This window comes from Pelodiscus sinensis, chromosome 11 (assembly GCF_049634645.1).
Source record: "Pelodiscus sinensis isolate JC-2024 chromosome 11, ASM4963464v1, whole genome shotgun sequence".
Classification (NCBI taxonomy): Eukaryota; Metazoa; Chordata; order Testudines; family Trionychidae; genus Pelodiscus; species Pelodiscus sinensis.
The window spans coordinates 25,011,110-25,025,696 of record NC_134721.1 but is presented as its reverse complement, the minus strand read 5'-3'; the positions used below and the strand labels follow the sequence as shown (position 1 = coordinate 25,025,696).

The window sequence follows — 14,587 nt, the reverse complement described above, 5'->3', positions numbered from 1 at the left end:
GATTGCTCACTGTTACTACACTAAAGTGCACATAATGTGCATGGTGCTAAGGAATGAACACATACATTGCTCAGAGTCTCCATAATGCAGCAATGTGAATTTCTTTTCTGCTATCACCTAGATGCACTAAGGGTACGTCTAAACTACATGCCTCCATCAACGGAGGCATGCAGATTAGACAGATCGGCAGAGGGAAATGAAGCTGCGATTAAAATAATCGCGGCTTCATTTAAATTTAAATGGCTGCCCCGCTCTGCCGATCAGCTGTTTGTCGGCAGATCGGGGCAGTCTGGACGCGCTGCGTCGACAAAGAAGCCTTTCTTGATCGGCACAGATATGCCTCGTGAAACCAGGTTTACCTGTGCCGATCAAGAAAGGCTTCTTTGTCGACGCGGCGCGTCCAGACTGCCCTGATCTGCCGACAAACAGCTGATCGGCAGAGCGGGGCAGCCATTTAAATTTAAATGAAGCCGCGATTATTTTAATCGCGGCTTCATTTCCCTCTGCCGATCTGTCTAATCTGCATGCCTCCGTTGACGGAGGCATGTAGTTTAGACGTACCCTTAGTGCATCTAGGTGATAGCAGAAAAGAAATTCACATTGCTGCATTATGGAGACTCTGAGCAATGTATGTGTTCATTCCTTAGCACCATTCCTTAGCATGTTGACGGAGGCATGTAGTCTAGACACACCCTAAATGAACACCATAGGTAAGGGCTGAAGAAAAAAAATGCTCTAAAGAGACTCTACAGGGAACCTAGGTAGGCAAAACATAATCTATTATATATTTGAGAGAGATTGTCTGAGAGCAAGCAAGTTTGTCTGTCCATCTGTTTGTTCAATAACTCCTCCTTAATGTTAAGAGCTAGGACTACCAAATTTGGTATGCAGCTTCCTCTTACCATAACTTAAAGCAAGGTGAGGGTTTGCTGTGCAGAAGTGGGAAGTGTTGAAGCTCACCCCCTCCACCGCTGCCCCTTGATGTGTACGGGGAGACAAAATTGTACAGAAAAGAGAGAATCACTAGGCAGGCAAAAGGGGCTGGCTGGGGGCACCCTCCTCCCCTGGCCCAGAACTGCCCCAGCCCTGAGCGTCTTACCTCCAAACTGCCCTTTAGGGAGGGTGGGGGGGGACGACTGCAGCTCCCCCTCTAATTTGTAAAGGAACATTACTGCCTCTTCTCCTTCATCAGGAAGCAAGGGGAAGTGCACAGTTTGCTCCATTCCTCACTTTGGCTAGGGAATCAGGGGCAGTCAAACCTGGACCTGTCTCAGTCTGGGGACATGTACCCCTCTACTTGCTATGCCCATTGGATTGGCAGTGGCTGTGGAAAGGTGCTTCTCACTCCAGGGAAGACTGCATACTGAACCCCTCACCCCCAGCCCAGAGCAATGATTTAAATGAAAAAAAAAAACCCACAAAATTAATTAAATTAAGGACCTGTGCAACACTGGGTAGATCTTCTAGTTATATTATGTTGGAATTTGGCCAGGATACCAGGTATCTGTACTCTAGTGAAAAGAACTGCAGGATTTTCTCTGGTTACAATTAGCCAAGACTTGGGTTTTTAAGTTATATCTAGAAGACAGGACATTTAATACAGAGATGTAGAGAGACAGCAAAGGTCGGGGGCGAGGGGGAAGAGCAGGAGCCAGTGCTGGGGGAGCCAGCTCACACCTGGTCTCAGACACTTCGCCTCTGTTTTTAAATGTATTAAAAGCTGCTAGGTTCTGCCTTTCAAATGTATTAAGAGCCGTTCAGAGGCTTTTAATACATTTCAAAGGCAGAATCACAGCAGGGTTAGCTCCCAGAGCCGGGAGCCAACCCCGCTCCGGCTCTGCAGTTTCCCCCTTATCGACTAATCGATGGAAATTCTATCGGCTATTCAATTAGCTGATTAAATGCAATTTAACATCCCTATTCAATACTGGAGCACAGTATTATTAAACCATCACTGGTTTAATCTTAACTCCAAGTGAAGGATGCCACTTACCGCATTATTAACATTGCGTTGCACAGTGTATAACCTCATTATATTAAGGAAAGTGGTAGGATAACAGCCCAAACTGGGATGGGTACAGATTGAGACCCAAATAAAATCCTAAAAAGAGACAGAATATATTTAAAAAACAAGGCTGTTTTCTCTTGAACACAACTTTGTGCACCTCCTTCACACCCACGCTGCTGCATTAAATATTGGACACCAGCATGAATGTAATATTTTCTGGATTTTGTCAGCCTCTAGCACAATCTCAGCAATTTCTTAAAACCTCTTTTTATTTTTTTATTTGATTTTTATGTTAATTATAGTACAGTATCTCTTGTAATATGTGCTAGCATGGTACATTCTGCAACATTTCACCCCTTTCCCCAGTTGCTATTCCTTAGCTTCACGGCTTAATGACACAGAGTCAGTAGATCACAATATGACCCTGTTAAAAAAATTTTAATGCCATTTTTACAAATTACAGCATAATGCACCGATTACCAGGATGAAAGCAAAGTCTCGGAGTATGTCTGGAGACCAAATAAAAGAACGTTTGAACATCTGTTCATCCTACAAATGCCTTTAAATGCTTTGATTTTCTCATAATCATTTTGTTCCACCACTTCACCCTTTTCTGAATGTGTATCCAACAGCCCCAGGACAGCCGTCAGAGATCTGCAGTAAGAGCACATTATAATCAAAGTTCCTGGGCACACTTAAGTTTTCCTCTTAAACGTACAAGGGAAAAAAACAGTTCTCAGCAGATACTGCCAACTCTCAGTCCTATAAAATACTGTGCTCTGCTGCATGAGCAAAGTGAGAGGACAACACACTTCAAAAGGGGGTTATAATACAGAATTATAAAGCACTAGAGTACTGTTCAGCTAGACTATTGACCTAGTAAGTATTCCTAACATATATGTTTTCAGATGGACCGAGTTCCAGAGCAAGCGATTGGCCCTGAAAAATGCAAGGAAACGGAAAAGGAATTCAGAAAGTTCAACAGAAAATGCTATGTAACAATACACATCTTGCACAGTTAGGCTACTTTCCACGTAGATGTATCAAAAGTCCTTTACAAACTTTACAGTCAAGAATCACTTACCTATCACCAAAATGCTACCACCTCTGGTGTGGAACACAGCAACCAGCAATACTAGTACAGTAGAAAGAAGAGTTTAGGATAAGAAACAAAGATCACGTCCTTCTGAAGTTTACATGGGTATTTTAGGATTGGCAGTTAATAACTCAGGTTGGTATTTGTTGAGGACAGCAGAGCTAAAAACTCTGCACTTGTAAATAAAACAAAACAAAAATATTACCAGAGATTCTTTAGTAATTGCACATGATCCAAATTTCACTTTTGAGTTTTCCTGAAATTATACCAATAATTATTAGATTAATCTGATACAATCCACAGGCATTATCTGTGTTATCTATTTAACAGTATCCTGTACACCATGGTATTTAAATGCTAAACGGGTGGGCAGTATTGAGTAAAGGATGCAATATAGAATTTGATACCCAAATAAAATTTAAAGAAGACAGAACACATGTAAAAAAACAAAGCCGTTCTGTCTTGAACACAACTTTATGCACCTCTTTAACAGAAAGAGAATGCAATAAATATTCTTCTGAAAGGTTGCCTTGTGGGGGGGCATATATGAGAGAGGACAGTGGTAGCAAGGACCTTTGCCTTATAGGATACATTTTCCAGCAGGGCTGGCAGTACAAGTCATATTAAGCTGTAACTGGAGTTGCCTGCTTAATTCCTCATGGATCACACAAAGCGTGCCCCATCATCTTAAAGGATGTGCTAAAGCTTTGGCCGGGACTCACTCACTCAGCAGAAACTGTTTGGGATTATTCCACAAAGCACTTCCTCTGATCTGATTTAAAAGGGCACTGTCAAGCTATTTTAGGCACCAAATTTGCCCAGCCTCAAGGATGGTTAGTGGGAAATGTCCTCTGGATATTGAGTTTTTTGCCCCTTCCAGTGCATCCTTATCACCAAATAAATAAGTCCTATAACATTTCGCTATGCTTAAAAAAAAAAAAAAAAAAAAAAAGCCATCCAAACAAGCAGAAAGGGCACTGCCCCTATTCCTATTAGTAGATGGTAGATCAATAATGCTTGGCAAGCAAGACAGCAAATGATCTGTTATGGTTATTTATTTAGCACTCTGACGTGACCTAAAGAAATATACTGGCTTGTTGCATGTGTCCCCACATCATTTTGATGGCTGGTCCCCACAACCAAACTACTTACTGACAGCAAATAGTTTATTGCTTTTGATCAAATGGCAGAGGTGAACATTTTGGTGGTGTAAATCCTTAGTTCAATCTCTGCACAAGAGTACAGAACCTGAATGTGTACAGTCATTGTTAGTATTAGTGTTAGGGTGGCCTATGCTTTACAAGAAACCAACAAGGGACACTGGAGAACTGTTATCTCCAGCTTTTACGAGGTGGAACAAGAAATAAGTACCACCACCTATGAGAGCCGTTCTAAATCACTAATAGTTTGTAAAGCACCTTAAAAATCTCCAGTTTAAAAGCCTTATAATGTAACTGCAATCTGCTATCTTTATTTTAATGAAATAAAGCCATTCACTATTTCCAATAGACAACTTTTTGTTTCATTCTCACAAAACAATCACTTTGGTCACAAAAATTAAAGCAGTTCCAGCACAGATTTTCTTAGCAATGACTCAGAATAGCTTACCCTCCCAATTTCCTAAAGAATCAAATAAATAGCCTGGAGACTCACAAAAGCGGTGTGAAATATTGTAGAAAAGCAGTTCTGAACAGTCAGACTAGCAAACATAACAATACAGATCCTGAAATAATGTGCATATGGGAATTTTCTAACACTGCAGACTGTCAAGATAAAAATCATTTATACAGAAATTCCATACTCATCTCTCAGACGGCACCTCACATTAGTTTATCTAAAGGAATCTAAAACATCTATTCTAATTTTCACCCTTTACACTAGGTATTTTTTGCCTCTTGCTCAGCTAAGTTCACATACTGGTTCTCATAATATTTTATTTGGATTTTCCATCTTACTGCAGAATGCTTAAATTAAAAGAAACTTAGAAATGTTTTTTGTAAAATGTTTTATCAACTGTAAAACACAACTGTAGAAACTGATAGGTGACACTTGCCATGAGGGACAGTAGGGAGATTCAAATAGCAAAATCAGAACATGCACATTCTGGAGGTCAAGTGCCGCCATGGGGATAGGAGGGCCTTCTAGCCTCGATCCATGGACATGGCACCTTTATAGGATATTAATGAGCTAAAAAACCTTTCAAAGTCCAAGATTTTCAGACAAGAAATATGTTCCACCTAAATTCATTTTGGTATGTAAGCCTTTTAAGCACACTTCAGACATCAGCTAGGAGACCTGTTTTGCCTTCTCAAGATTGAATCATTTTCTTCTGTGTATCAAAGACATATCTTTTAAAAAGAAGGCTGATAGTAACAGGCTGGGCTGAGTCAATCTTGCTGCTTTCATCCTCTTTGGCTGTATCTCCCTTTCCTGTCTTGGATTTCTTCTTGGAGGTGACAGTGAGAAGCACCTTTGTATCTGCCTTGAGTCCACCTGAAAAAAAATCAAGAACATTCATAACAAAAAATTGCCTATAAGCATTTCAATATTGCAAGTGGGACACCTGAGAACAATGAATAAGTAAGATCAATGCAATGTATCTTATTTCAAGGATTTATTGGCTACAACTAAAATTATGACAATCCTTCAAAAGTGCAATTTTGAATAATTATTTCCCACAATCCTCTAGAGCCGCCTGCATCCCCAAACCCAGATCCACGTTCCTTGCAAGCCCTAGTACAGTTATCCCATAATTCTGACTCCTTCCAGAGCTCTGAAGAGCTAAACAGTGATGGATTTTTAACAAACCAGGTCAAATTGCCTGATCTAGGCCTTTAACTCTACAGACATCCCTCTTTATCCCACATGGATGTTTTCCAGCAGCCTCTCCTTTCTTGTGAGTGGATCTGGGGCTAGCATTTTTTAAAAATTGATAAGAGTCACATTTAACTTTGTTCTATATCTGAGAAGCAAAACCTACTCATCAAAAAAATCACAGATAAAGCTCACAAGAACATAAAAGACAAATAAAAAATTAAAATCCCAAAAAAGCAGAGCTCCATAGGCAGCAGAGGGTCTTGAATATCTTTAGTCCATTACCTCTGAGAAGCACATTCAGTGCCACCTGTCTGCATACTCCAAAATGTAGCTCTCAGGCATTTGGCCAGTTTCAGTTCAGGTGTTTTTAACCTGTGGTGTCACATAACCTTATCTCAAACACTTAATCAGCTTCTCCCACCTCATTCCGAAATTCAGAGACGGAGTCTCATATCATGGCTTGACAAAAAGATTGAGATGCTTATGATTTACTGGAGACAGGAGGTCTACAACACATGTGATTTGCCCCATTACAGAAACCTCTTGAGGTTATTTACAGATGACTATGGGCACTCAGTACCAGAGAACCTTCTCTACTTGCTATGTCAGACAGCAAATTGCTCCAAGTGGCATTCACAATGTGCTGCAAAAGGCGGAGGTGTAGGGGGAAAGGGGCACCACTGTAGCAAGAGAATGAGAAATATACAGGTGCTGCAGCAAAACCATTACATTGTCAGCCATCCCCTTCAATTCTTGTAACTGGTGTTCTGAAATCAATGCCAAATCCTTGATCCATAGTGCGCTAACATGTACCCCACTCTCCTGTTCCACATGGTGGGGAAGTGAGGAGACTCAGATGCTCTCTCCAAGCACAAAGGGATTTGGGAATAAGGGAAAAAAGGAGCCCCTTGTATAAGTAAATAATTTAAAAATACCTGGCCTAAAGTTGGGGAAGTCAAATGTCAGGCAGCATTAACGTTGCATACGTTCTCTAAGACCTCCTGAAATGTATATGAATGACCAGTAAAAAGTTCTTTTATCTTCAGGTATTGGGATATAAAAATCAATATTTATTTCATGTAAAAGTGATGAGATTAGTTCTGCTCAAGGGTTGAGAAGTTTGACGAGATTATCCTTGCACATGTGAGACATAATTAAGTACGTCAGATAATACGGTAAAACTCATGGTTCACACGCCATCTACTGCCCAAGCAGTTCCACAATCTGGCCCACACGTGGCTGTCACCACACGAGTCCTTGCGGCCCTCGACAGTGTTCCGGCTAAAATTTTCCATCCATGAGCGGAGTGAGTTTTTGTCTTGTGAACCAACAGCATGGTCATGTGCACTTGTTCGGAGGTGGGCCACTAAGTCACCCAAGTTATTAACAAATATATCATAAATATCTTATAAACCTCTACCTTTTCCCCTCTGCTGCCATCTCACTCACCTCCCCTTGCCCCATCTGCTCCCCTGGTGCCTGCCGCCCATCACCCCTCACTCCCCTCTGATGTCCTGGCTCCTGCCTTCTCACTCCACTCAGCCCTCCTGGGACTTGCTCCCTCTCCCCATCCTCTCTGACCCCTGAACCCGCCCTTCCCTGCTGTGCCCACCCGTCCTCTAGCCTCACTCTGATTATCTGTAGCTACCCCTCCCCATTCTCTCTCCTAACATCTCCCTCTACCCACCTGCCCTCCCTCCCTCCCGTGTTGCCAGTCTCTCCCTTCCACATGTCTGCCCTTCTACTTCACCCCCACAATCCCCTGGTACCTGCATCTTACTTTACTCCTGCAACTTCCTGGTGCCTCCCCATTTCCTTATTGCCCATGTACTCCCAACACCTGCTCCTCTTGCCCTCTTCCTCTCTGGGCCCACTCCCTCACCACCCTCTACCCCAGTTCTCCTCCCATCCCTCTGCACCATCACACATGACTTGCTCCATCTCCTGCTTTCCTCGTGCCCACACCTTTCAACCTCCTCTTCTCCTGGCGCCAACTCTTCTCCTCTCCTCTTCCTTCCTCTTGTCCCCATTGCCCCTCCCCTCTACCTTCCTCTCCCAGGATCGCTCTGTCCCCTCCTTTCTCCCACCCCCACTGACCCCTTCCTCCCCCAGCTCTGTCTGCCCTTTCCCCTTGTTATCTCCTCTTGGACCCCTGGCATTTGTCTCTACTCCACCTGGGCCTGGAGCCAGGATCTTGGTGCTATTTTTAGTACCCTGGCCCTGCCCCAGGAGCAGCTGTACCATTGCCTGGCTCCAGTCCTGGCACATGGGGCAGCCGTCCGCCATGAGGCCCTGCCCTGGGAGCAGCTGGAGCTGGGACTGCACAGCAGCTACTGGATCAGGGATTGTGCAGCTGCCCCATGTGTCAAGAATGGAGCTGAGGCTGTGGTGCAGCTGCTCCTGGGCCAGGGCCATGGTGCTATTTTTAATACCGTGTTCCAGACTCCAGCTTCAGCAGCCACCACATGGCTTGCCCTGGCCACAGCTCCAGCCTTGGAGAACGGCTGAAGCTAGCTCCAAGGCTGTGTGGTGGCTGCCCAGCTGCTCCTGGAGTGGGGCAGCCGCCCACTATGCAGCCCCACCCCAGAGCAGCTACTGCGCGGTTCTGCTAAGGTGAGCAGGAATCAAAATTGTAGGCACATGCCTGCGCAGGTGTGCCCCTTAGAGAGAACTGTGGCCCTGGTGTGTGTATGTGTCTGTATCCTTCCCTAAGCCCAGCCCTGGCTCCGCTCCACCCTGCCTCTTCCTGCCCTACTCCATTCTCTCCCCCCAATTTACCCCCCTCCTTCAAACTCCCTCTCCCAAAGTATGCGGCCTCAGGGATTATCTGAGGGCCTGGTGTGGGTGGCAGTAGGGGTGGTGCTCCCCCAAACTCAATGTAGCAGCAGGAGCCACGGAAAAGCAGAGTAAGCCAGCAGCCTCTGCTCTGCTCCGCTCCACTGCCATTTCCTCGTGGCTCCCACCACCACAGTGAGTACAGGGGAGCCACAACCACTGCTGCTGGCCCCAGCCCACCCAGGACCCTGCAGGCTAACCTGAGTAGGGAAACCATAGGACAGTTGGGACAACTGCCACGAGGGCCCTCCAAAGTAGGGGGCCTGGGGCAGCCACCCGGAACCATCCTCTGCACTGGATGGGTCTGCACACACCTATCCCGGGACACAAGGTTGTGCCAGCAGTGGCATGGAGCTAGCAGCCAGAAGCTACTCTAGCCCCATTATGATGCTGGTAGGGGTAGCAAGAATCCTAGGGGCTTTTAAATTACCCAAGGGCAGCAAAGCAGGGTCCAGGGGGAGGAACATGCAAAGAGCTTCCACCACCCACCCCAGAACTCTGCCAGAGGCCTATTAGAAAGATTTGAGGACTGGCACTAAACTAAGGTGCGTTTGAGACCCCTGCAGTAAAACGTGACATACTATATGCTTCCACAACACCGCATAATTGTTTTTGTTGTTGCTGATTTTTATAAAACCAAAACCCAAGAGCTGTCCACATAAAAAACGTTTTTAAAAGTATTTATTTGCATTGTGACAACCTGTCAGCATTAAAAATGAAATAAATTCATCATTTAATAGAAAGTACCTTCTTTTACATTTGGAAAGTGCCTAGCACATTTTGAATGCTGAAAATAGCAGCAATAATGTTTTTTCCATTGCAATATTAGCTGATCCAGTGTAGCTCCCTGCATATATAGGATATGTTCCCTTTTATGCATTTCCAATTTTTTGACCAATCTCATTGCAATCCCTAACTTAAAGTGCTTCCTGTACTTCTCCAGGGAGACGGATTACTTTTCAGAGGGCACTCAATTTGGACAAGGAAGCTATGCAGTTTAGTTTTACTTTGGTTACTACTCAGTTTCCCTTTCTTAGTCTCATCACTAGTATTATGTTGCTGCTACTGAAACATTGTTGCTATTAGAAAGATATTTAAATTCAAAACCACTCAGAAAGGCCCCTTTTTATTAATTACAAATGAGAAAAGTTATTACTTTTACAAGACATTTTAATTAAAAAAATATCTAATTTGGGGGGTTAAAACATGACAAAAGTAGTCAACATTTTCTCTCTTGCATGTCAGAAGCTGGTTATCTCATTCCATACTCAGGAACCTTTCCTCTATATTTATACAGAATTTAGCACAATGAGCGAGGCCTCTGGGTACAATCACAATATTTAACATCAAACAACAGGGACAGTAAGTTGTTTGAATTTCAGAGTTGTAGAACAATTATAATTCCAAATGAGCAAAGCATCTGGGACTCTCACAGAACCCATTGAGAGCCTGAAGTGCGCAGCACCTTTCGAAATCAGGCCATTCATGCAGGCTACTGCCTAAATTTAAGCACCCACATTTGAAAATTTTGATTTCAAGTAAAAATGATTAAAAAAAAAAAAAGGATAATGGAGCCACACAAAGTATAAAGAACAGCAGATGGGGAAAAAGCCTTTTTTTTTTTTTTTTTTAAAGCATCCAGAAAAATTGGGCCGGGGGGAGGGGGGAGGGGCAAGGGGAGGAGAGGCAAAAACTTTACTTGTCTCCAGTCTCAACACCCATTCAGATTCAAACGAGGTATTATATGCAAGAAGAGTAAGCAGCAGAGCTGAAAGAAAGTGGCAGTTCCTACAAGTGAAATCATGGGCTGCCGTCCAAATGCAGCTCAGGTATTATTAAACTTGCAAGGTATCTAAATTACTTAATCAGATCCCATGGCCCTCATTTTGCAAACAGATTAGGTGGCTGGCATCATACCCTGACAAATGGCAGTTGCTGTTTTTTTCACTCTGGTGCCAGGAGGTCTATGGCTGAAGAGGCTCTATGATACAGAACAGCACAAAGGAGCAAGCAGAGGGAGACAGTCAGAGAGGCACAATCTAGGTTTCATCTACCTCCGTGGATTTCTCGCGTTACACACAATGCATACTTTACATTTTACAAAACCCAGGAAATGAAGGAAAATATATCTGTCACCGAAGAAGACATCAGTCCTTTAATAGCTGAAATGACGGATATTTTTAGATGAAGCTCTAGTTTAACTTACTTACATTAAGGGTCTAATCTCTCCTGAACAATGACTATGTTAGCTTGAATACATAGCGAGAAATCTGTTCCATTAATTAAGTGCTGCCTGTACTAGGATTTGTAGCAAATGTTAATAGATTTTTTTTCCTTCCTCTGTTGGACAATTACTTTATTTTGCCAAGTTGCTAATGGATTAAATTTAAAAGGTCTGTTAAAAAAGACTTTAGCTTCAAAGTTCTAACAAGCATCTTGCCCATATTGCTGGGAAATACCTACATATTAATATTATTAATGGGCACTCCTCAGAGGCATAGTAGATAGCTGAAAGCTTAGCAAATTCATTCTCACCATCAACCTGCCTTTACCAACAAGTATATAACATAAGTCTTCCAGTCAGACCTCATTTAAAATGTATTTATACTGTACTCTAACCTAGGTTAGAGAAGGAAATGTAAACATTAGCATCTAAATCATTGCATTTTGTTAAATTTCACTATTATTACTCTGTTTTAAATACCATGTCAAGACTCTCACATTAACTACAGGGGAGAGAGGGAGAGAGAGAGAGAGAGAGAGAGAGAAAGAAAGAAAGGCTCTGCTGTGTACATTAGTTCATGTACAAGTCTTCATATGCTCATGTAGGATTTAGGTTCTGGCTAATAAAGACCAAACAGGTAGCCAACTCCTTCCAGAACTCTCACACTGGGAAGATACAGGAGGAATGAATGCCCACAGACTTGCCATTGCCAGGTCCCTGGATTAGGTGTGTGGGTGGTTGCGGCTCCCTGTTTCTGGAAGGGGCAGGGCCTCAGATAGAACTGGCAAGATCGGGGCAGCCAGCCTTCAGCACTGCCCAGAGCACACTACACTGTGCACCATCCTCCCCAGACAGCCCTACAAGCCTCCTGGAGCACATTGCATGGCGCTTTGACAGTGATTTAAAATGCCTGGAGCTTCAGCTGCTGCCACAGCAGCAGCAGTCTGGAACCCCATCTGCTGCCAATCTTCATACTAATGCAGCCCAATATACCATTAGCCTTCTTGGCAACAGTTAACTCATATCCAGCTTCTCATCCACCGTAATCCCCACGTTTTTCTGCAGAATTGCTACTTAGCCAGTTGGTCTCCAGCCCAAGCAGTGCATGGGATTCTTCAGTTCTAAGTGCAGGACTCTGCACTTGTCCTTGTTGAATCTCATCAGATTTCTTTTGGCCCAATTGCCCAATTTGCCTAGGTCACTCTGAACTGTAACTCTACTCACCAGTGTATCTACTTGGCTAATTATATTCTGCCCACAGCAGTTAAATTACTTCTGAAGTTTCTGCTAGATACAGTATCAATACACGTCCCCAGCTGTTACATAGTTTTGCTATGCACTGTCGGAATGCTGCTGTGTTCCACCCCTGAGCATGCTGCATTTCAGTGGTGAGTGAACTGTGAACTTGTGTGCAGGCTTCTGGAATGAAATTATTGTAAGAGCTGTTATATTGGAACTGGAATTACCAAGTGAATTTCATCGTGGTCTTCATTGTTAGGGAAAGAGTTGGTCTTTCTTAATGAGGAAGAAAGAAACTGTTTTAATTCTGGAGAATGACCTAGGTGAAGTTCAGGCCACAGCCATATTTGGAAAATTCTCACATAAAACTGGACACAATCCTTTCATGCACAGTGCCAATTCTACACAATGGCTTGAACTGCACTCTCCGGCGGTCCTTAAAGGCACATTTTGTATCTTGGCTTTCACTGCTAGCAATCAAGAAAGAATTCAAGAAAACAAAACTGTTTCCCAAGCACTGTTTGCTGGTGCCATAATTAATATAATCAAACAATTCCACAAATTACTTCCAATTGCTGGCGTCACTTTCATGTTCAGAACCAGACTTTCAAAGAAGGGCCCTTCTTATCCTGCACCCCTATAGAGGTAACTCATGGTTCACACAGTGGTAATAAGGCTTCACTAAACAGTATAGGATAATTTGTACTGTAATAGGTCCCTAAGGTAGCATGGACACAATTTGAAATGCCATCTAATTTTTCTTTTTTAATTAAAAAGCAGTTATCATATTTACATGACATCACAAAAAAAATCAGAGAAGACAATCTGAAAGTTCCCACAGTTTGCTGGGGGTCTTTTCAAGGTCAGCAAGAGTTTTATGGACTTAATTGTACATAGCCCGGCATCCTCTCTGCAGAGTCAGCATTCATTCTACTAAATGGAGCTCAGGTTTTAATACTGCAAGTCCCATGGCCAGAAACTTTTACCATATTTACTAAAACTTCCATGATTTCTGGAGCTCCAGACTTAATTTACCACTTAGATCAAGCACATTTTATCAAGTGTGCATTCAGTATGCCACTCATCCATAGGTTTGTTGGTCCACCTCTAGGCAGCGAGCTGAATCTGCAGAATAATTGAAGTGTGCAACTCGAACTCAAAAAGTCCAGGATATAACTGCCAGGATCCAGCACCAAAATATGATTTGTCTGGAAGGATGTTTACGTTCTGGTGATCCCTGTAAACAAAGCAGTGAGATGGGACAGATTTTTCCATCTATCTACTCCACTGTACACGGTAATTTTGTTCCATAAACCTCATATAAACCACTTGAACAAGTCATGGCTGCCAAAATGATATTCCAAAGGCAGTTTTATCCTTAGCACCCACCCAGCATCTTCTCCATCCCAAACTCAGACCCCTGATCTGAAACAACTTAGAGTTCTGTATTACTCAGATAGTTAACACACACTTTCAGATCACAAAACAGGATTGTGTTTTTATACGCTAAAAAATCCGTGGCCATCTGATACTTGATTACTGTCAGTGTGTTGCATACTGTGCCTATTTGTTGACTGTGGGACAGAGATTAGATCCTCTTGTTTCAGAAGTAGGCCCAGTTAACTTTCAGGAACATGGAGAGGCAAAGAAGAGTGTTTATAGTGGTTTTCGTTTGGTCCATTAACTGCACACTATTTACTTGTCTATTCCATGCTGAATATTACTGAAATAAAACAAAATGAAATAACGACAGTGCTATTAATGTTAAGGGTAAAGCTGAACTTGATGTCCACAGGGACTCCTGATCGAGTTTGGCAGCAGGAAATTATTAGCTGATCAGCTCTAGCTTCACCATCATACTGGGAAACATCCCAAGTTATTCAAAACAGCCAGACTGGGAACAGAATATTTAATTTTTTGTTCCAGAAGCAATTGGTCACTATTATGTCAACTGTTGATGTACATTTGTTCCCACTCTCCATGGACCTGCTTAATGATCAGAGCACTCTTGCTAAAGTAAACCTGACCTTGGGGTGGTTTCCGTTAATCAAAGATCGTTGCTGTCTCATACATCTTTGGCCAAAATGTTTTAATTAGCAAGATAAATATTGTCCAGTAAACAGTGGAAGTGTTGGTAAAGCTGCTAGACAATACTGACTTCACATGGTTTGGCAAATTCTCTGGTTTGCACCAGTCAGGTCCCAAGGGTACTGGGCTAAAGAGGTTCAATATTCAGTATTTCTAATATTTAACAGATTTAGTGCACTCTTGAGCTAGCTCTGGAACTGGTTTTGAAATGTGAAAATCCATGCTACTTAGAGACTACACACCTCAGTTATGGAGCCAGAGTTCCGCTCTCTCCCCACAG

The 14,587-nt window shown here is 42.9% G+C and overlaps 1 protein-coding gene across 4 annotated transcripts in view; it reads right to left on the bottom strand.

Annotated features, from left to right (window-relative positions):
- Positions 1 to 2,430: 2,430 nt before the first annotated feature.
- Positions 2,431 to 14,587, bottom strand: part of EEFSEC (eukaryotic elongation factor, selenocysteine-tRNA specific) — a 210,391-nt gene continuing 198,234 nt past the window's right edge. For 3 of the 4 annotated variants that reach the window (XM_075938809.1, XM_075938811.1, XM_006120222.4), the window contains one exon: positions 2,431 to 5,597. In XM_075938809.1, the coding sequence (XP_075794924.1) occupies positions 5,413 to 5,597 (185 nt within the window). In that variant the 3' untranslated portion in view covers positions 2,431 to 5,412. Of the gene's footprint in view, positions 5,598 to 10,393; positions 13,457 to 14,587 lie in introns of those variants that run through there. The other variant, XM_025183148.2, reaches the window with a different exon arrangement.